We start from the raw sequence: 23,201 nt of genomic DNA, 5'->3' as shown, positions 1-23,201 counted from the left end.
AGTCATTTAATTAATTTTTTAGAACTTGTGGAAACTGCTAAGTACAATGGAGTACCTCCTGAAGCTATCAAGTTAAGGCTATTTCCTTTTTCTTTAAAAGGAGATGCCAAGACTTGGTTGCGAAGTTTGCCTCAAGTTTCCATTACGATATGGGACCAGGTGACTCAGAAGTTTTTAAACAAATATTTCTCCCCTGCTATAACCACAAAGTTAAGATAAGACATATCTAATTTCTTGCAGACTGACACTGAGTCGATTTATCAAGCTTGGGAAAGATTGAAAGCAATGTTAAGAAAATGTCCACACCATGACATTCCTGAACATATGCAATTGTACATTTTCAATCACGGGTTAAAACTCATTGCTAGAAATGTGATAGATGCAGCCGGAGGAGGTTCTGTAATGTGAAAAACCACAGAGGAAGCATTGTAACTACTGAATGAAATTTCTGAGAACGTTATCCAATGGTCATCCGAGCGTGTAATCATTAAAAAGGCTGCTACGGTAAATCGGGTTGATGCTTTGAATACACTAACGCAACAGATTATTTCTTTGGCACAAAAGTTTGAATCTTTTCAGGTAAATACACAACAATCAAACCAATCTGAGGCTTGAGACATGTTCGAAGGAAACCACCAGAACCATGAATGTCAAGCAACCAATCAAACAATTGAACATATTAATGTTATCGGTTACAAGTCGTATCCTTTTAGGAGTCCAATGGCACAAAAGCATCCAGGATTTCAGTAGAGTAACCCAAATGGTGCAGAAAACTCTCAAAGCTTCTAGAAATACCATGTACAAGGTCCGTCGGGATACCAGAATCAAATTCGCGGGCAACCGAATTACAGACCTTATCAGCAAGTATGACCATATCAACAAGCAGGGTCATACTAACAGAGGCCCCAACAAGCTCATCCAAGTCTTGATGGCCTTTTGTACAAATATATTAAGGTCACTGATGAAAAGATGGAAAGCCAAAATTCATCCCTCAAAAATCTGGAAATTCAGTTAACCCAATTGGCAGCTCTTGTGTCAGAAAAGATTCAGGGTCCCTTAACAAGCAATACACAGAAAAATCCAAAGGAGCACCTTAAGACCATCACTTTACGAACATGTAAGGAACTTGATGAACCTTATGCAGACAGACAAGAAAAGAACCAGACAGAACATGTAACGACCCGACCGGTCGTTTCGAGAGTTATAGCCCCGTTTCCCCCATTTCTGCTTCCTTTATGCTTTAAGCTATATTATGATATGTCGGGTTAGTTGGTTCGGGTCCGGAGTGGTTTCGAAGTGAAATGAGACACTTAGTCTCTAAAGTAGAAGCTTAAGTTGGAAAAAGCCAAGTAGCTATTGACCTATGTGTAAACGATCTCGGATTTGAATTTTGATGGTTCCGTTAGCTCCGTTAGGTAATTTTGAACTTAAGAGTGCATGTCCGGAATGTGATTTGGAGGTTCGTAGTAGAATTAGGCTTGAATTGGCGAAAGTTAGAAATTTGACAATTTTGGTCGGCAGTGGAAAATTTGATATCGGGGTCGAAATGGAATTTCGGAAGTTGGAGTAGGTTCGTAGTGTCATTTGTGATGTGTGTGCACAATTTGAGGTCATTCGGGCGTGGTTTGGTTGGTTTCGGCATCGGTTGTCGAATTTGGAAGTTTAGAAGTTCTTAGGCTTGAATCCGAGGGTAATTTGGTGTTTTGATGTTGTTTTGAGTGATTCGAAGGTTCGACTAAGTTTGTATGGTGTTTTAGGATTGGTTGGTATGTTTGGTTGAGGTCTCGGGGGCCTCGGGTGAGTTTCGGGTGTGTTTCGGGTGAGTTTTGAGCGAGTCCGGGCATTTTCGGAACTCAGGTATGGTTCTGGTGCTTTAAATTTCGCGAACCACAGTAGAATTTCGCGGCCGCACTTGGAATTTCTCGGACCGCGGCAGAATTTCGCGGCCGCGCTTAGAAGTTTGGCAGATTCGCTGGTCCGACTTCGGAAGCCTATATCTTTTGATCTACAAGGAATTTTGAGATGATTCAGAAACAAAAATTGTAGCCCCATGAATTTGGAAATCTGTAGAGAAAGGTATGGCCAAAATACCAAAGCCTGGCAGTGTAGCCCCATGAATTTCGTAGACCGCACCATTGTTTCGCGACCGCGGGACCCGGGGCGCGGCCGCGCTCAAAGTTTCACGGACCGCGAAGTGGGAGATCAGAGGTGCACTATTTAAACGTGGTTTAGGGTATTATTTCATATTTTGGACCTAGGGAGTTTGGTTTCTGGCGATGTTTCGTGGGTTTTTCAAGAAATTCATCGGGGTAAGTGATTCTAACCCGAATTTGGTTAATATGCATGAATATATCAATGATTTCATCATCTGTTTAGTACTTTGAGGTGGAAATTTGGGGAAAATTATAGAAACTTCATAAAATGAATTTTTGGGATTTGAAGGTCGATTCGATGTCGGATTTAAGTGTAACTAGTATGGTTGGACTCGTGAGTGAATGGGCTTTCTAATTTTGTAAATTTAGTCGGATTTTGAGATGTGGGCCGGGGGCCCGGGTTTGAGCCGATTTCGGGATTTTGGTCTAATTTGATAGTTTTTCTTGTGGAATTCATTCCATTAGTGTATATTGATGGTATTGTACTGATTGTGAATTGATTCGGAGCATTTGGAAGCCGAGTTGAGAGGCAAGAGCATCACGGGGTAGAGATTTGACCGGTTTGAGGTAAGTAACGATTGTAAATCTAGTCCTGAGGGTATGAAACCCCGTATTTCGTATCATTCTACTATTTTGAGGTGACGCACATGCTAGGTGATGGGCATGTGAGCGTGCACTGTTGGGGGATTTTGACTTAGTCCGTCCCGTAGCAACTGTAAAATTGCATATTTTGTTGAAACTATGTGATACTTATATGTTTTAGAAAGAGTTTCTGTAAATTGGGTTGAATGACATGTTTTGGGCCTTGTGCCAGTGCTGTTTGGACCCTTAGGGGCCTTTTCTTACTATCCTCTCACTGTTTTCGATTGAAAATCTATACTCGGTCATGGTTATACTTGTTTACTACATAACTCAGTTTTTATTACTCTATTTTGATGCATAAAAATATTGTTTTTGGGCTGAATACACTGTTTTAATGAAATGCCCGAGTGGCTTGAGAGGTTTATGACTGAGTGAGGCCGAGGGCATGATTTGTGAGGATATATTTGGGATCGGGCTGCATGCCACAACATATTTGATATAGGCCAAGGGCCTGAGTGATTTATGCCATGATTTGGCTTGATATAGCGCTTGGGTTGAAGGAGCCCTTCCGGAGTCTGTACATACCCCTAGTGAGCGCAGGTACCTACTGAGTGCGAGTGCCGAGTGCTGAGTGACTGGGAGGCATGAGTGATTATGAGGTATGCCCGAGTGTCATGAGTGACTGTGAGGTATGCCCGAGAGGCATGAGTACTGCGAGGTTTGCCCGAGGGGCTGTATATGAGTGATGTTTTGCCGGAGAGGCTGTTTATGATTTCATTTTTTTTGCTCACCTTTGCATTGAGCCTCTGTTTGAAACTATTTAAAAATATCTTTAAATGATTTTTTTTACTGGAACTGGGTTTTAAACGTGATGATTTGATTCAAACAGTGATTTTTAAAGCATGTTGTATTTTTACCGAGATTTCATGATATGAACTTTATATGCTTTGTTTCTCGTCACTACTGCTCAGCCTTTATTTATTATTGTTACTTACTGAGTTGGCGTACTCACATTACTTCCTGTACCTTGCGTGCATATCTAGGTGTAGCTGGACACGGTAGAAGTTGTTGACTATTCCGGTTGTAGATTTTCTCGGGAATAACAAGGTAGCTGCCTAGCGATCGCAACCCTGCTCTTCTCCCTCCTATCTTCCTTTAGTTGTATTTATTTATTTTCCAGACTATGTTAGTCTTGATATTTTCAGACAAATTATAGTAGATGCTCATGATTAGTGACACCCCGATGTAGGGCTTTTCTTTTCCGCACTTTTGTTTTGATTTGAACTCCTTTACGAAAGTTTTTATGTTAAATAGCCTTGAATATTTCCTTGAAATGGAAAAATCGGTTTGATTTTTGGAAATGAGTTGGCTTGCCTAGTTCCACGATAGGCTCCATCACGACAGGGTTAGTTATGGGTCGTGACATATTGGTATCAGAGCCTAGGTTACATAGGTCTCACGAGTCACGAGCGAGTTTAGTAGAGTCTTGCGGATCGGTACGGAGACGTTTGTACTTATCTTCGAAAGGCTGTAGAACCCTTGGGAAACTCCACATTCTTGAATTCTTATCGTGTGAATCTGTTGATTCTAGTAACTAAACATCTTTTGTTTCATTCTCTCACGGATGGTGAGGCCTCGCACTACCAGTCAGGAGGGCCAGCCACCAGTACCACCAGCCAGGGCCGCAAGAGGCTGAGGCCGCGGTAGAGGCCATGGTAGGGGCAGAGGTGCAGCCCGCACTACAGCTGGGGCAGTACCTGCAGATCTACCAGTTGCCCCAGATCAGGACCAGATTCGAGTTGTTGATGCACCAGCTCAGGCACCACCTGTGCCTATTATGATTCCAGGCCTTCAGGAGGCCCTAACTCAAATTCTGATAGCGTGTACCGGCCTTGCTCAGGCGGTCTCTATTTCGACGGCCGCAGCCACTTCTCAGGCCAGGGGAGGCACAGGCACTCAGACTCCCGTCGTTCGTACACTCGAGCAGGTTTTTCAGGGACTCCAGACACCGGGGGAACCACCAGCCCAACCGGTTGCAGCTGCACAGGATTATGTGGTTCCTGATATGCCTGAGGATGATCAACGTAGGTTGGAGAGGTTCGGGACACTCCAGCAGCCACCTTTCAGTGGCACAGAGAGAGAGGATGCTCAGGACTTCTTGGACATGTGTCAGAGGATACTCCGTACTGCTGGTATTCTGGAGACTTGTGGGGTCTCATTCACTACTTTTCAGTTTTTCAGGGCTGCACTCAGATGGTGGGATACTTACGAGAGGCGAAGGCCTGTTGGCACAACAACCCTTACTTGGCAGCAGTTCTCCGTGGTTTTTTTGGAGAAGTTCGTTCCTCGGTCCCGCAAAGAGAAGCTGCGCAGATAGTTTGAGCAGCTTTGCTAGGGTGATATGTTTGTGACGTAGTATGAGATGTGATTCTCGGAGTTGGCCCGTCATGCTATCTGGTTGGTTCCCACGGATAGGGAGAGGATCATGAGGTTTATTGATGGTCTCACTTTTCAGCTACAGTTGCTTATGACCAGAGAGAGGGTGTCTGGTGCTACCTTTGATGAGGTTGTCGGCATTGCTCGGCAGATTAAGATGGTTCGCAATCAGGAGAGGATTGAGAGGGAGGCCAAGAGGCCTCGTGGTCAAGGTGGATTCAGCGATGCCCCTTTTGGGGGTCAGTTCTAGCACGGTAGAGGTCGTCATTTCAGACAGGCTCAGTCAGCTCGGCCATTTCACCGTGGTGCATCGTCTAGCCATGGTTCTCACAGTTCTCATCATGGCCACTCATCACTTAGTGCCCTTCCAGCTCAGAGTTCGTCTCATGCTCCACTAGTTCAGGGCTCCTACATACCAGGTTCTTCTACCAATTATCCCGGTGCTAGGGGTTCCCTTCAGTTCCCGCCACCGGCATCAGGGAGTTGTTTTGAGTGTGGGGAGTTTGGGCATATGTGGAGGGAGTGTCCTCGTCGTCATGGAGGTCTATCTTAACAAAGGAGTAAGCCTTCGACTTCAGCACCAATTACTTCACCACCCGCCCAGTCAGCTCGGGGTGGAGGTCAGTCAGCTAGGAGTCGCTCTAGAGGGAGAGCCAGATCAGGGGCTGGCCAGGACCGTTTCTATGCCCTCCATGCCAGACCAGATGTTATTGCTTCAGATGCTGTGATTACAAGTATTTTATCTGTTTGTCACAGAGATGCCTCTGCATTATTTGACTCTGGTTCCACGTATTCATATGTTTCCTCATATTTTGTCTATTTTTTGGATATGCCCCGTGAGTCTTTAGTTTCATCTGTTCATGTATCTACTCCTGTGGGCGATACTATTGTTGTGGACCATGTATATCGGTCATGTGTGGTGACTATTGGGGGTCTGGAGACATAAGTGGACCTTTTGCTGCTCAGTATGGTTGACTTTGATGTGATATTGGGTATGGATTGGTTATCTTTATGTCATGCTATTCTAGATTGTCACGCTAAGACTGTGACGTTGGCGATTCCAGGATTTTCGAGGGTTGAGTGGGGCGGTTCTATAGATTATGTACCTAGTAGGGTGATTTCATATTTGAAGGCTCAGCGTATGGTTAAGAAGGGTTGTCTATCCTATTTGGCTTTTGTGAGGGATGTTAGTACAGAGACTCATGCCATTGATTATGTTCTGGTGGTACGTGATTTTCCGGATGTGTTTCCTGCAGACCTGTCGGGCATGCCGCTTGACAGGGATATTGACTTTGGTATTAATTTGGTGCCGAGCACTCAGCCCATTTCTATTCCAGCGTATCGTATGGCATTGACGGAGTTGAAGGAATTGAAAGAACGACTTCAGGAACTCCTTGATAAAGGGTTTATTCGGCCTAGTGTGTCATCTTGGGGTGCACCAGTTCTATTTGTGAAGAAGAAGGATGGTTCCATGAGAATGTGTATTGATTACAGGCAGTTGAACAAGGTCACAGTCAAGAACAAGTATCATTTACCTTGTATTGATGATTTATTTGACCATCTTCAGGGAGCGAGGGAGTTCTCCAAGATTGATTTGAGGTCCGGGTATCACCAACTGAAGATTCGGGATTCAGATATTCTTAAGATAGCGTTTATGACCCGATATGGCCATTATGAGTTCTTGGTGATGTCTTTTGGGCTGACCAATGCCTCAGCAGCGTTCATGTATTTGATGAACAATGTATTCCAGTCCTATTTGGACTCATTCATCATTGTATTCATTGATGACATCCTGGTGTGCTCTCGTAGCCAGGAGGAGCACGCTCAGCATTTGAAGATTGTATTACAGAGATTGAGGGAGGAGAAACTTTATGCAAACTTCTCCAAGTGTGAGTTTTGGCTCAATTCAGTAGCATTCTTGGGGCACGTGGTGTCCAGTGAGGGTATTTAGGTGGATCCGAAGAAGATAGAGGCGGTGCAGAGTTGTCCTAGACCGTCCTCAGCCACGGAGATTAGGAGCTTTCTTGGTTTGGCAAGTTATTACCGTCGCTTTGTGGAGGAATTTTCATCTATTGCATCGCCCATGACCAAATTGACCCAAAAGGGTGCTCCATTCAGGTGGTCGGATGAATGTGAGGAAAGCTTTCAGAAGCTCAAGACTGCCTTGAACACAGCTCCAGTGTTAGTTCTGCCATCAGCTTCAGGTTCTTATACCGTGTATTGTGATGCCTCGAGGGTAGGCATTGGTTGTGTTTTAATGCAGGAGGGTAGGGTGATTGCCTATGCCTCGCACCAGTTGAAGACCCATGAGAAGAACTATCCTGTCCATGATCTTGAGTTAGCAGCCATTGTTCACGCCTTGAAGATTTGGCGTCATTGTTTGTATGGGGTTCATTGTGAGATCTATACTGATCACCGGAGTCTGCAACATCTGTTTAAGCAGAAGAATCTTAATTTGCATCAGCGAAGATGGTTGGAGCTTCTTAAGGACTATGATGTCACTATTTTGTACTATCCGGGGAAGGCCAATGTGGTGGCCGATGCTTTAAGTCACCGGGCGGAGAGTTTAGGGAGTCTAGCATATCTTCCGACAGTAGAGAAACCTTTGGCATTGGATGTTCAGGCCTTGGCAGGCCAGCTTGTGAGATTGGACATTTTAGAGCCGAGTCGAGTGTTGGCTTGCGTGGTCTCCAGGTCTTCTCTTTTTGATCGTATCAGGGAGGGTCAGTATGATGACCCCCACTTGCTCGTTCTTCAGGACAGGGTTCGGAGAGGTGATGCTAGGGATGTGACTATTAGTGATGATGACGTGTTGAGGATGTAGGGCTGAATATGTGTGCCTAATGTAGATGGGCTTCGGGAGTTGATTCTTGGGGAGGCCCACAGCTCGCGGTATTCCATCCATCCGGGTGCCGCGAAGATGTACCAAGATTTGAGACAGCACTATTGGTGGAGGCGGATGAAGAATGATATAGTTGGGTTTGTAGCTCGGTGTCTCAACTATCAACAGGTTAAGTATGAGCATCAAAGACTAGGTGGCTTGCTTCAGAGATTAAACACTCTGGAGTGGAAGTGTGAGCGGATCACCATGGACTTTGTAGTTGGGTCCCACGGACTTCGAGGAAGTTCGATGCTATTTAGGTTATTGTGGATCGGCTGACCAAGTCCGCTCACTTCATTCCAGTTAGTACTACTTACACTTCAGAGCGGTTTGCTGAGATTTACATCCGAGAGATTGTTCGCCTGCATGGTGTCCCAGTTTCCATCATTTCAGATAGGGCTACTCAGTGCACATCGCAGTTTTGGAGGGCCGTGCAACAAGAGTTGGGTACTCAGGTTGAGTTGAGCACAACTTTTCACCCTCAGACGGACGGGCAGTCCGAGCGCACTATTCAGATATTGGAGGACACGTTGTGCGCTTGTGTCATTGACTTGGGGGTTCATGGGACCAGTTCTTGTCGTTCGCGGATTTTGCATATAACAACAGTTATCAGTAGAGTATTCAGATGGATCCGTACGAGGCTTTATATGAGAGGAGGTGTAGATTTCTGGTTGGATGGTTTGAGCCGGGTGAGGCTAGACTCTTGAGTACATACTTGGTCCATGATGCATTAGATAAGGTGAAATTAATTCAGGAGCGGCTTCGCACGACGCAGTCTAGGCAAAAGAGCTACGCGAACAGGAAGGTCCGTGATGTATCTTTCATGGTGGGGGAGAAGGTTTTACTGAAGGTATCACCCATGAAGGGTGTTATGAGGTTTAGGAAGAGAGGCAAGTTGATCCCCCGATTCATTAGGCCTTTTGAGGTGCTTCAAAGGATAGGGGAGGTGGCTTATAAGCTTGCCTTGCCACCCAGCTTCTCGAGTGTGCACCTAGTATTTCATGTTTCCATGCTCCGGAAGTATATTGGAGATCCATCCCATGTTTTGGATTTCAGAACCGTTTAGTTGGAGGGTGATATGACTTATGAGGTGGAGCCGGTGGCTATTTTGGATTGGCAGGTTCGAAGGTTGAGGTCAAAGGACATAGCTTCAGTGAAGGTGTAGTGGAGAGGGCAGCTTGTGGAGGAGGCCACCTGGGAGACCGAGCGGGAGATGCGGAGTAGATATCCATACCTATTCGAGACTCCAGGTATGTTTCTAGACCTATTCGAGAATGAACAGTTGTTTAAGAGGGGGAGGATGTAACGACCCAGCCGATCGTTTCGGGAGTTATAGCCCCATTTCCCCCATTTCTGCTTCCTTTATGCTTTTAAGCTATATTATGATAGCGGGTTAGTTGGTTCGGGTCCGGAGTGGTTTCAGAGTGGATGTTGACATATGTGTAAACGATCTCGGATTTGAATTCTGATGGTTTCGTTATCTCCGTCAGGTGATTTTGGACTTAGGAGTGCGTCCGGAATGTGATTTGGAGGTTTGTAGTAGAATTAGGCTTGAATTGGCGAAAGTTAGAAATTTGACGATTTTGGTCGGTAGTGAAACATTTGATATCGGGGTCGGAATGAAATTCAGGAAGTTGGAGTAGGTTCGTAGTGTCATTTGTGACGTGTGTGCAAAATTTGAGGTCATTCAGACGTGGTTTGGTTGGTTTCGGTATCAGTTGTCGAATTTGGAAATTTAGAAGTTCTTAGGCTTGAATCCGAGGGTAATTTGATGTTTTGATGTTGTTTTGAGTGATTCGAAGGTTCGACTAAGTTTGTATGGTGTTGTTGGATTGGTTGGTACATTTGGTTGAGGTCCATGGGGCCTCGGGTGAGTTTCGGGTGTGTTTCGGGTGAGTTTTGAGCGAGTCCGGGCATTTCCGGAACTCAGGTATGGTTCTGGTGCTTTAAATTTCGCGGACCGCAGCAGAATTTCGCGGCCGCGCTTGGAATTTTGGGGACTGCGGCAGAATTTCGTGGCCGCGCTTGGAAGTTCTGTAGATCCGCTAGTACGACTTCGAAAGAATAAATCTTTTGATCTATAAGGAATTTTGAGATAATTCAAAAACCAAAGTTGTAGCTCTTCGTGTCTAGTTTCCAGAAGGGTAAAGAAGTTAGCATTAGGACATATGTAGAGAAAGTTATCGCCAAAATACTAAAGCATGGCAGTGCAGCCCCAAGAATTTCGCGGACCGCACCATTGTTTAGCGACCGCGGGACCCGGGGCGCGGCCACGCTCAAAATTTCGCGGACCGCGAAGTGGGAGATCAGAGGTGCACTATATAAATGGGGTTTAGGGTATTATTTCATATTTGTGACCTAGGGATCTCGGTTTCTGACGATTATTCATGAGTTTTTCAAGAAATTCATCGGGGTAAGTGATTCTAACCCGAATTTGGTTAATATACACGAATATATCAATGATTTCATCATCTGATTAGTACTTTGAGGTGGAAATTTGGGGAATATTATAGAAACTTCATAAAATGAATTTTTGGGATTTGAAGGTCGATTTGAAGTCGGATTTGAGTAAAACTAGTATGGTTGGACTCGTGAGTGAATAGTCTTTGAATTTTGAGATGATTCAAAAACCAAAGTTGTAGCCCTTCGTGTGTAGTTTCCAGAAGGGTAAAGAAGTCAGCATTTGGACATATGTAGAGAAAGTTATGGCCAAAATACTAAAGCATGACAGTGCAGCCCCAAGAATTTCGCGGACCACACCATTGTTTCGCGACCGCGGGACCCGGGGCGCGGCCGCGCTCAAAATTTTGCGGACCGCAAAGTGGGAGATCAGAGGTGCATTATATAAACGGGGTTTAGGGTATTATTTCATATTTGTGACCTAGGGAGCTCGGTTTCTGGCGATTATTCATGGATTTTTCAAGAAATTCATCGGGGTAAGTGATTCTAACCCGAATTTAGTTAATATACACGAATATATCAATGATTTCATCTTCTGATTAGTACTTTGAGGTGGAAATTTGGGGAAAATTGTAGAAACTTCATAAAATGAATTTTTGGGATTTGAAGGTCGATTCGAAGTCGGATTTGAGTAAAACTAGTATGGTTGGACTCGTGAGTGAATGGTCTTTGAATTTTGAGATGATTTTTAAACCAAAGTTGTAGCCCTTCGTGTGTAGTTTCCAGAAGGGTAAAGAAGTCAGTATTTGGACATATGTAGAGAAAGTTATGGCCAAAATACTAAAGCATGACAGTGCAGCCCCAAGAATTTCGCGGACCGCACCATTGTTTCGCGGCCGCGCTAAAACTTTCGCGGACCGCGAAGTGGGAGATCAGAGGTGCACTATATAAATGGGGTTTAGGGTATTATTTCATATTTGTGACCTAGGGAGCTCGGTTTCTGGTGATTATTCATGGATTTTTCAAGAAATTCATCGGGGTAAGTGATTCTAACCCGAATTTGGTTAATATACATGAATATATCAATGATTTCATCATTTGATTATTACTTTGAGGTGAAAATTTGGGGGAAATTGTAGAAACTTTATAAAATGAATTTTTGGTATTTGAAGGTCGATTCGAAGTCGGATTTGAGTAAAACTAGTATGGTTGGACTCGTGAGTGAATGGGCTTTCTAGTTTTGTAAATTTTGTCGGATTTCGAGACTTGGGCATGGGGGCCGGGTTTGAGCCAATTTCGGGATTTTGGTCTAATTTGATAGTTTTTCTTGTGGAATTCATTCCATTAGCGTATATTGATGGTATTATAGTGATTGTGAATAGATTCGAAACATTTGGAGGCCGAGTCGAGAGGCAAGAGCATCACGGGGTAGAGATTTGATCGATTTGAGGTAAGTAACGATTTTAAAACTAGTCCTGAGGGTATGAAACCCCAAATTTCATATCATTCTACTATTTGAGGTGATACACATGCTAGGTGACGGGCGTGTGGGCATGCACTGTTGGGGATTTTGACTTAGTCCGTCCCGTAGCAACTGTAAAGTTGCATATTTTGTTGAAACTATGTGGTACTTATATATTTTAGAAAGAGTTTTTATAAATTGGGCTGAATGTCATGTTTTGGGCCTTGTGCCAGTGCTGTTTGGACCCTTAGGGGCCTTTTTTTACTATCCTCTCACTGTTTTCGATTGAAAATCTATACTCAGTTTTTATTACTCTATTTTGATGCATATAAATGTTGTTTTTGGGCTGAACACCCTGCTTTACTGGAATGCCCGAGTAGCTTTATGACTGAGTGAGGCCGAGGGCCTGAGTGATTTATGCCATGATTTGGCTTGATATAGCGCTTGGGCTGAAGGAGCCCCTCCGGAGTCTGTACTCACTCCCAGTGAGTGCAGGTACCTACTGAGTACGAGTGCTGAGTGACTGGAAGGCATGAGTGATTGTAAGGTATGCCCGAGTAACATGAGTGACTGTGAGGTATGCCCAAGAGGCATGAGTGACTGCGAGGTTTGTCCGAGGGGCTGTATATGAGTGATGTTTTGCCCAAGGAGTTGTTTATGATTTCATCATTTTTTGCTCACCTTTGCATTGAGCCTCTGTTTGAAACTGTTGAAAAATATCTTTAAACGATTTTTTTACTGGAACTGGGTTTTAAACGAGATGATTTGATTCAAACATTGATTTTTAAAGCATGTTGTATTTTTACCGAGATTTCATGATATGAACTTTATATGCTTTGTTGCTCATCACTACTGCTCAGTCTTTATTTATTGTTGTTACTTACTTAGTTGGCGTACTCACGTTACTCCCTGCACCTTGCGTGCAGATCCAGGTGTAGCTGGACACGGTAGTGGCTGTTGACTATTCCGTTTGTAGATTTTCTCGGGGATAGCAAGGTAGCTGCCTGGCCATCGCAACCCTGCTCTTCTCCCTCCTATCTTCCTTTAGTTGTATTTAGCTATTTTTCAAACTATGTTAGTCTTGATATTTTCAGACAAATTATAGTAGATGCTCATGACTAGTGACACCCCGATATAGGGCTTTTCTTTTCCGCACTTTTGTTTTGATTTGAACTCCTTTACGAAGGTTTTTATGTTAAATAACCTTACATTTTCCCTTGAAATGGAAATATCGGTTTGATTTTTGGAAATGAGTTGGCTTACCTAGTTCCACGATAGGCGCCATCACGACAGGGTTAGTTAAGGGTCGTGACAGAACAACAAGTAGACAAATGATAAGAATATTGAAAAACCATCGAAACCATCAAAGGAGAAAGAAATAAATAATAAGGAAGAAAAACATTCTGAAAAAATGACTGCCCCACTTATGACAATTCCTTTTCCACAAAAAATGAAGCGAGAAAAGCTTGATGGTCAATTTGCAAAATTTTTGGAAATCTTGAAACAAATTCATATTAATATTTCTTTCACTGATACTTTGTTGCAAATGCCTTCATATGCTAAATTTTTAAATGAATTTTTGTCAAGCAAAATTAAATTGGAAGAAGTTTCTGTGGTAATACTTACTGAAAAATGCAGTGCTATACTTCAAAATAAGCTACCACAAAAATTTGGTGATCCTGGCAGTTTTACCATTCCATGCACTTTGGGAGGAGTATATTTTGAAAAAGCACTTTGTCATTCTGGAGCTTCAATAAATTTGATGCCATTTTCTATCTTTAGAAAATTGGATCTTGGTGAAATGAAAGACATAAGTGTTTCTCTTCAGTTTGCAAATCAAAGTACTAAGAAACCTAAAGGAATAATTGAAACTGTTCGTGTAAGAGTAGATAAGTTTGTGTTCCTGGTAGATTTTATAGTGCTTGAAATAAAAGAATGTCCTAATGAATCAATAATTTTGGGTAGACCATTTCTTGCTACAGGAAGAGAAATTATAGATGTTCATCAAAGACAACTAATTTTGAGGGTTGATGAAGAAAGAGTCATTTTTGATATGCAAAGATACTAAGATTTTCCTTCATGCTTTTCTATTGACATGATTAATGATCTTGCAGATGAATTCAAAGATGAAGCTTAATTAAAAAAAAGAGAGAGAAAGGAAAAAATAGCGGCATAAAAGGCAAAGAAGCAGTATACATATAGATTCTTCCTATATAGAGAAAATTTCTATTGTACAGAAAGTATTATTCAAAAAAAGAAGAAAATTGCTTCAAAATTTCAGAATATATATTGCTTCAATAGCTACAAAAACAAAAGTCACTATAAATATTCCTTTGATCCTACCAGCCTGAAACTTAACATTACAAACTGAAAAAGCCCTAAAAGATTTCAGAAAATAGTGTTTAAACTACATCAGTGGTGATTTACATAACGAGCAAGCCTATGGATAAAGAAATATAATTCTTAGTAATGGTGGTCATAAATTTATCAATTCTTAAGAGTCATAGGGAAAAGAAATGCAAGTTCTTGCCAAACAAAGATGGAATCATAAGCAAGGTAAATGTTTTGTGAAGTTGAAAAGATTAATTAGTTTTGAGAAATGAAGAAATCCTTATCTTGAATAAATTTTCTCTCCACAAGGCAAACAATGATTTTTGAAGAAAGTTGTTCAAAAAAAATTACTTTTTCCTCGAGTACGAGTAAAAGTTGAAGTGTGGGGGATTTGATGAATATAAATTATTAATGTATTTTCATACGTATAAATTAAGGATTTTTAAATAAAACATGAATAAATATATTCGATTCTCCTATATTTTTTAACAAGTTTTGCGGAGGAAAGATGAATTGAGGAAAGGGGACTACAAGCAAAACAAGGAGGAAAAAGAGCAATGCACATGGTAAACAAGAGTGAATGGAACTTTGAAGTCACAACATCAAATTTTGAAGCCACAACATCAAGTTTTGAAGTTACAACATCAAGTTTTGAAGTCACAACATCAAGACTTAAAGTTGCAACATCATCTCACCTTTGCTACATATTTCCTATAAATAGGCACTCATATTGTATTGTGAGGGGGAGAGTCTTGGGCAGAGAAAACTATTCTTTGGTCTCTCTCTTTTGTCTTTAGTATTTTCTCCTAGTTGTCTTTCTTTTAGAAGAATAATATTTCTTCATAAGTTCTTTGTTTCTAAATTAGTTTTTCTCTTACTTCATAATGTAGTAATCTTTTTTTTTTGTTGGGATAGTTGATGAAGCTTGATAAATATTATAATACTATCTCAGTTTTAATACATTCTTGGTTTGAAACTTTCGATTTATATTTTATATTGTGCTATAATAATGGTTTTTAACTTATCATTGTTATCACTTCTATATATTTTATCTCTAAGTTATTCTTATATTAATTTTGTAATCCTCACGGAGAAAAATTAATATATAGTAACTACTCATGAATAAAATAGTGGAGTAAGAGTAATTTTTAGTGAGCTATTATTAAAAGTCGGTAATCTTGCTTGACTCAATTTTAATTCTCACGGAGGAATTATAGTCGTAGGAGTATTGATTTTAGTAAAAATATTCTCACGAAATCTTTACTATCTTTTAGCACAATTCATACCAGAAAATATTTCGGTTTAACCATCATTAGTTATAACTCAATTAATTACATAACCTCACAGAGTGTTATTAGTTGATTACTTCTTGGTAAGGTAAGATATAATTGTAATAGCAATAAGCAATTATCCTTTAAAGAAATGCATGTATAAAGTGAGATTTTATTATAATATATTATCAAGTGAATTCAACGATTCCCGACTCTTTTAAATTATAAATCTTTCGAAAGTTGTTAATTTTGCTAAGTATTTAACAAGTTTTAATTCCACAAACTTTTCATCAATCTGATTCTCTCAAATAGTAGTTAAAATATTGAATAGATTTTTTAGTCTCTGTAGGACGATATCATAAACTATACTAGAATTTGACAAAGCATGAGCAGAAATATCTTATACACATTGGCCTCATCAACTTGGTTGTCGTCCATGGATTTGATTATTATTTAATTGCTTGAATTCGTTAGAGAGCTTTAACTCTAGTTGCAATTTTATCTTGTTTAATCGGAAGAGGAACATAATATTGAATATTGTTGCAACACATGCCTTAATTTTAATTCGTGGTTCTTTAAATCAATCGAAAGAGCTTTGTGACCTACCGTTTGAATTAGGGTTGAAAAATATTCGCTAGAAATTTCTCTTAAACCATTCCTACCAATAGATATTTACAAGTTTCACTGCTCTTTACATTAGTTTATTTGAAAAGTTTAAAATTAATCGAAAGATAAATCTAAATTAGAAGTATAAGCTAATCATCTGTAAAATTCATGAGAATCAATAGAACTTTAAGAGTGAAATCTAACAGTGTCAAATCTATAATAGCAGTCTTGCCCCGATCATGTCAAGACCCTTATTTATCTGTCACAACCCAAAATCTCACCCGTCGTGATGGCGCCTATCTCGATACTAGAAAAGCCGATAACATCAATAACCCACAATTTTTTTTAAATACTGAAAACATAATAATTAAGTTTAAGAGTAAATCTCACAAACATTAGAAATAAACACACTCCCAAAATCCGATGTCACTGAGTACATGAGCATCTATACATTACAAGTCTGGAAAACCCGGTCTATAATAATCCGAGACCAAATACAATAAACAAAAGGATAGGGAATGAGAGACAAGGTCTGCGAAACATAGCAGCTACCTCTGAATCTCCGAAAAATTAACTGTGTGAAAGAATCAACACCCACTGTGTTCGGGATCACCTGGATCTGCACACAAAGTGCATGGTGTAGTATGAGTACAACCAACTCAGCAAGTAACAATAATAAATAAGGAACTGAAAGTAGTGATGAGCTTCTCAACTAAGTCCAAATACAATACTTTCCAATATAAATGGTAGGCATGCTTTCAAGTTCAACATTTAAAACTCCACAGTAATTTCATATCAAATTTTGACTGAAACAGAAAATAATATTTTTCCAAAATTTCTAAAATAGTGATATATGACAGCTGAAATGCAGCAAATAATGAAATTAATGCATACTCTCAGAGTAACAGTCACTCAGTCCTCCCATTCACTCCAACCTCACAGTCACTCTCTCCTCACAGTCGCTCATCATTCGGCACTCGGCACTCTCACTCAGTAGGTACCTGCACTCACTGGTTGTGTGTACAGACTCCGGAGGGGATCCTACAGCCCAAGCGCTATAATAAGACAATCATGGAATAAATCAATGAAACATACTGCGGCGTGCAACCCGATCCCATAAATATCCTCACAATTAGGCCCTCGACTTACTCAATCATCAACCTCTCCAGTCTCTCGGGCTCAAGATGTCATGAAAATCAGTCCAAAAGTGATGATATGATGCATCAATAAATAGCAACAGAGACTGAGATATGATATGAAATGAATGAACATGACTGAGTGTGAAATTACAATTTGAACATATAATTCAACCACAGAAAATAACCCTAGTGGGTACCAATAATAACAACATATGTCTAAGCATGATTTTTAATACGAGTCTCAGCTCAATTTTCTCTAACACGTAGAGGATTTACGGATATCAACAGATAATTCAACCACACAGTTCTATGAAATTTGACCAAGTCACAATTCCTACGATGCACGCCCACACGCCCGTTATCTAGCATGTGCGTCACCTCAAAACCAATCACATAACACATAATCTGGGGTTTCATACCCTCAAGACCAAATTTAGAACTGTTACTTATCTCAAACCGTGAAATTCTTTATTCTGCTATGCCCCTGCCACGAGAATTGGTCTCCGAAAGCCTCGTATCTAGCCACAATGAATTCGATTCATTCAATACCAATTATTGTAATTAATTCCATAAGGAAATATAAATTTTTCAATAAAAATCCGAAATTAACTCAAAAATCGCCCGTGGGACTCACATCTCGGAACCCGACAAAAGTTACAAAATATGAACGCCCATCAAACCACGAGTCCAACCATACAAATTTTACCAAATTCCGACATCAACTCGACCCTCAAATCTTCAATTAAAGTCTTCGAAAATTTCTACCATTTCCAACCCAATCTTTACCCATTTGAACTCAACAATATTTTCATAAACCTTATTGATACATATAAATAATACTTTTACACCCAAGAATCATACTCTTAATCACCCATCTTTACCCAAACTCGAAATTGAAGACTAGGGATTAGAACCTTACGTCTTAGGTGAAGATCTTGTGATATTTCCTTGTTGGATTTCAAAGACTGGACAAGATCTTGATGAACAAAGAACTTGAGTTTCTTCCTCTCTCTAGAACACTCTCCTTTCTCTCCAAAATGTCACATTTTTGCTCCAAAATGAGCTTCAAGGGCTATAAATCGAAGTTGGGTCGGGTCAAAAATTAGAAAGAATGGAAGCCCAGATGCAGTTATGCGATCGCATAACACGTATGTGGTCCGCAAATTGACCGCATAATTGAAGCTCCAAAACGAGGGTCTCCTGGATAGGTCTGCGGTGATTATGCAGCCCGCATACCTATTCCGCGGTCACATAATGCACCGCAAAATAGTTCTACGGTCGCATAATCGACCGTAGATTTGCCTCAAATCTTGCCTCACATCCGCTTCACTCTGCGGCCATTATGCGGTCCGCAGAGTGATTCTGCGACCGCATAGTGGGCCGCAAAAATGTCCTCTTCTGCCAAAAATTTTCCGTTACCCCTCAGTGCATTGTTCAAACCTTAATTTCCTTAGCAAAAATTCTCCGGGGTCATTACACAATAGTCAACATTTTCAACTTAAGTTCTAAACCTTGGAACTAAGTGTTCCAAATCATTCCAAAACCTCACTGGACCCGAACCAATTACTCCCGATAAGTCACATAACAAATGTAAGAATAAATTGAGCAGTAAATGGGGGAACGAGATTGTAATACTCAAAATGACCGACCGAGTCGTTACATTCTCCCTCTATTAAACAAACGTTCGTCCTCGAACGAGTTTAGAATTATACCTGGAGTCTCAAATAGGTGTGGATATTTGCTCTGCATCTCCCGCTCAGTCTCCCAAGTAGCTTCTCTGACTGGCTGGCCTCTCCACTGCACTTTCACTGAAGTTATGTTCTTTGATCTCAACTTTTGAACCTGCCAGTCTAAAATGGCCACCGGCTCCCCATCATAAGTCAAATTACCATCCAACTGCACTGTGCTGAAATCCAAAACATGAGACGGATCCCCGACATACTTCCGTAGCATGGATACATGAAACACTGGATGAACACTCGATAGACTAGGTGGCAAAGCAAGTTCATAAGCCACCTCTCCAATTTTCTCAAGTATTTCAAAAGGCCCAATATACCGAGGGCTCAACTTGCCCTTCTTTCCGAACCTCAACACACCCTTCATGGGAGAAATCTTGAGCAGAACATTCTCCCCAACCATGTAGGCAACATCACAGACCTTTCGGTCGGCATAACTCTTCTGTCTAGACTGCGTCGTGCGAAGCCGCTCCTGAATCAATTTAACCTTCTCCAAAGGATCCTGAACCAAATCAGTACCCAATAGTCTAGTCTCACCTGGCTCAAACCAACCCACCGGAGAACGACACCGTCTCCCATATAAAGCCTCATAAGGAACCATCTGAATACTCGATTGGTAGTTGTTATTGTAAGCAAACTCTGCCGGTGGCAGAAATTGATCCCAAAAACCCCCCAAAATCAATGACACAAGCACGTGGCATATCTTCCAATATCTAAATAGTGCACTTGGATTGTCCGTCCGTCTGAGGGTAAAATGATGTACTCAACTGAACCTGTGTGCCCAATTCTCGATGTACTGCTCTCCAAAACTGTGATGTAAATTGCGTGCCCCGGTCCAAAATGATAGACACGGGCACCCCATGTAGGCGAACAATCTCGTGGATATAAATCTCAGCCAACCGTTCCGAAGAATAAGTAGTACCAACTGGAATGAAATGTGCGGACTTGGTCAACCGGTCTACAATCACCCAAACAACATCAAACTTTCTCAAAGTCCGTGAGAGTCCAACTACAAAGTCCATGCTAATACGCTCCCACTTCCACTCCAGAATTTTAAGTTTTTGAAGCAATCCGTCGGGTCTCTGATGCTCGTATTTCACATGTTGACAATTTAAACACCGAGCTACAAACCCAACTATATCTTTCTTCATTCGCCTTCACCAATAGTGTTGTCTCAACTCATACATCTTCACGGCACCTGGATGAATGAAGTACTGCAAACTGTGAGCTTCCTGGAGAATCAACTCATGCAAACCATATACATTAGGCACACATAGCCTGCCCTGCATCCGTAATACACCGTCATCTCCAATAGTGACTTCCTTGGCATCACCATGCTGAACCGTGTCCTTAAGGACAAGCAGATGGGGATTATCATACTGGCGCCCTCTGATGCGATCATATAAAGAATACCGAGAAACCGCACAAGCCAAAACTCGATTCGTCTCGGAAACATCCAATCTAACAAACTGGTTGGCCAAAGCCTGAACATCCAAGGCTAAAGGCCTCTCTGTTACCGGTAAGTATGCTAAGCTACCTAAACTCTCCGCGTTATGACTCAAGGCATCGGCCACCATATTGGCCTTTTCGGGATGATAGAGAATGGTGATATCATAATCCTTAAGCAACTCTAACCACTTTCGTTCCCGCAAATTAAGATCCTTCTATTTAAACAGATGTTGTAGACTCCGGTGATTGGTATAAACCTCACGATGGACATTTTTGGTTTAGAGCCCCGAGGGCTCAGGTGAGTTTCGGATAGGCAACGAAGTAGAATTTGACTTAGAACATTACTAGTGTGCTTCAGTTTTTGGTGCAGGCCTCAGACCTCACAATTACGAGGTCAGGCTTCACATTTGCGACCTCTGATGGGTTTACATTTGCGAGCAACTCATCCCATTTTCGAAGAGTAGCTAGGGCACCTCAAGTTCGCATTTGCGAACAAAACTTCGCATTTGCGAAGTGGGTCAAATCTATAACTGATCAAAACTTCGCAGTTGCGAACCCCAGGTCGCAAATGCGACATCTGTAACTGATCAAAATGGGACTTAGGCGGGATTTTGGTTCATTCTCTCAAATTTTCAAAACAAGAAACCCTAGAGGCGATTTTTCAAAGAACCTTTCTTCCCCAAATCATTGGTAAGTAATTCTAAACTAGTTTCTTTCAATCATTCAGTACATTTTCTAAGATTTCAACCAAAAATCTTGTATTTTCATGATGGAAATTAGGGTTTTTGGGTAGAATTAGGGATTTTTGTAAAATGGGGATTTAGACCTCAAATTGAGGTCGGATTCTAAAATAAATTACATAACTGGGCTCGTGAGTGAATGAATGTTCATATTTTGTGATTTTTACTCGATTTCAAGATGTGGGCCCGGGTCGACCTTTTGGGGCAATTTTTTAATTTCTTGCTTTAGCTTTGATTTCATTAATTTGCTTAATTTCGTATAGTTGTATTTATAGTAAGTAATTAATTTTGGCTGGATTTAGGCCATTCAGAGTCAGATATTTGTGGGAAAGGCATTGTTACCAATTAATTGAGCTTGGTTCGAAGTAAGTGGCTTGCCTAACCTTGCGTGGGGGAAATCCCCTTAGGATTTGGTACTGTTGAGATATGTGAACGTCATGTACGTGAGGTGACGAGTACGTACACGGGCTATTTGTTGTAAAACCCGATTTATTTTACTGAGTAGCAACCTGTTTTTTTCCCTTTAATTTGAGTTATACCGTTTAAAAGAGTATTAGTCTATTTTCATTTTTAATTGAGCTATTCCAATATGTGTAGTTATCCTGTTTAGTCTAATATCGCATGTCTACGTGCTTTAACTGCTCATTCGAACTCTGTGAAGCATGCCTAGTTGATTTCCTGCTTTTTCCTTGTTCCTTATCAGTATAACTGTAGAAATCTTGCTGTTAATTGTTGTATTTATCGGTTGAGCTGTGTGTTTACTTTTGAGATTACGAGGCAGTACCTCGGGAGATATCTTTGCTTATTTACTTTGGTAGTACGAGACGGTATCTCGGGAGATCCACTGCTGTTTACCCCTGTGTTGTACTGCTATTTTTGATGTGTTTTCCTTTGTTAAATTCCAGTCTCTTAATATACTGTTATATTCCCCTAATCTATTTATTATATACTAGTGGGCCTGATCTGACCTCGTCACTACTCGACCGAGGTTAGGCTTGGCACTTATTGGGTATCGTTGTGGTGTACTCATGCTACTCTTCTGCACATATTTTTGTGTGCATATCCATGTACTTCTTATCAGCCCCGCTATTAGCTAGGAGTGTTCATGGTTCGGTTTGGGTCGGTTTTTTCCTAAAAAGAAACCAAACCAAGTAAGTCGATTTTTCAAATATTGGAACAAAACCAAACTAAACCAATTAAGTCGGTTTTTTATCGATTCGGATTTTGTTGGTGTTTGTCGATTTTTCGGTTTTTTCGGTTATTTATCTATTTTTTTCTTAAATATGAGACATACACTACCAAACGCATAATCCGACGACTACATTTTCAACGTAACGCAATCAAACTAGTTGTTATTTGAGAAATCTATCATTTACCAAGATATATTGATGATAATTGACTCAAATAGTGATGAACAATTTAAGTACTCAATTAAAAATCGATTATTTTTAACATGAAATAAAATATTGTACTTAGCAAAAGAAAACTACCAATCAAACTAGAAGTCAAAGAATTAGATTATTATAATAGCAAAGAACTAGACTAAAAATATAAATGACTAATATGTACCATAAAATTTCAGAAACTTTATATAAAAATATACATATATATATGTGTAATAATAAATTTAAATAGCTACTTTTATAGTCGGTTTGATTTGGTTTTTTTTGGTTATTTTTTTTATTAAAACTAAAACAAAACCAAATTTGATCGGTTTTTAAAATTTAAAATCAAAACCAAACCAAACCTAAAAAGTGTCAGTTTTTTAGTCGGTTTGGTTCGGTTTTTCGGGTTTTTATGAACACCCCTAGCTGAGAGTAATTACTGTTGTGCGGAGACTTCAAGGTACATCTGCCGCTTCCGCAGACCTCAGAGTCCCCTTCTATTCTCCCCTATATCAATTACCTTCTATACTTCTTTTATTAGACTCTGGTGTATAGAGATACTAGTCTCCTCCTGTAGCTTGTGACTTATGATGTTCTGGCTTTTGGGAAGACTGTGTATTTATAGAGTAT

The 23,201-nt window shown here is 40.7% G+C and overlaps 1 protein-coding gene and 1 non-coding gene across 2 annotated transcripts; one reads left to right on the top strand and one right to left on the bottom strand.

Moving 5' to 3' along the window:
• Positions 1 to 207: 207 nt before the first annotated feature.
• Positions 208 to 314, bottom strand: LOC117278902 (small nucleolar RNA R71). Its single transcript, XR_004509257.1, has one exon. It is a non-coding gene; the product is annotated as a small nucleolar RNA R71 (small nucleolar RNA).
• Positions 315 to 13,325: 13,011 nt separating this feature from the next.
• On the top strand, positions 13,326 to 13,982 carry LOC138904336 (uncharacterized). Its single transcript, XM_070192837.1, has one exon. It carries the CDS (start codon positions 13,326 to 13,328, stop codon positions 13,980 to 13,982), a length of 657 nt encoding a protein of 218 aa, XP_070048938.1.
• Positions 13,983 to 23,201: the final 9,219 nt, after the last annotated feature.

This window comes from Nicotiana tomentosiformis, chromosome 2 (assembly GCF_000390325.3).
Source record: "Nicotiana tomentosiformis chromosome 2, ASM39032v3, whole genome shotgun sequence".
NCBI lineage: Eukaryota > Viridiplantae > Streptophyta > Magnoliopsida > Solanales > Solanaceae > Nicotiana > Nicotiana tomentosiformis.
Note: the sequence above shows the minus strand (reverse complement) of the source record. Positions and strands in the feature narration are given on the sequence as shown.

Excerpts from the sequence above, each read along its gene's own strand:
- LOC138904336 (XM_070192837.1), top strand. The coding sequence starts at position 13,326 with ATGACTGCCCCACTTATGACAATTCCTTTTCCACAAAAAATGAAGCGA.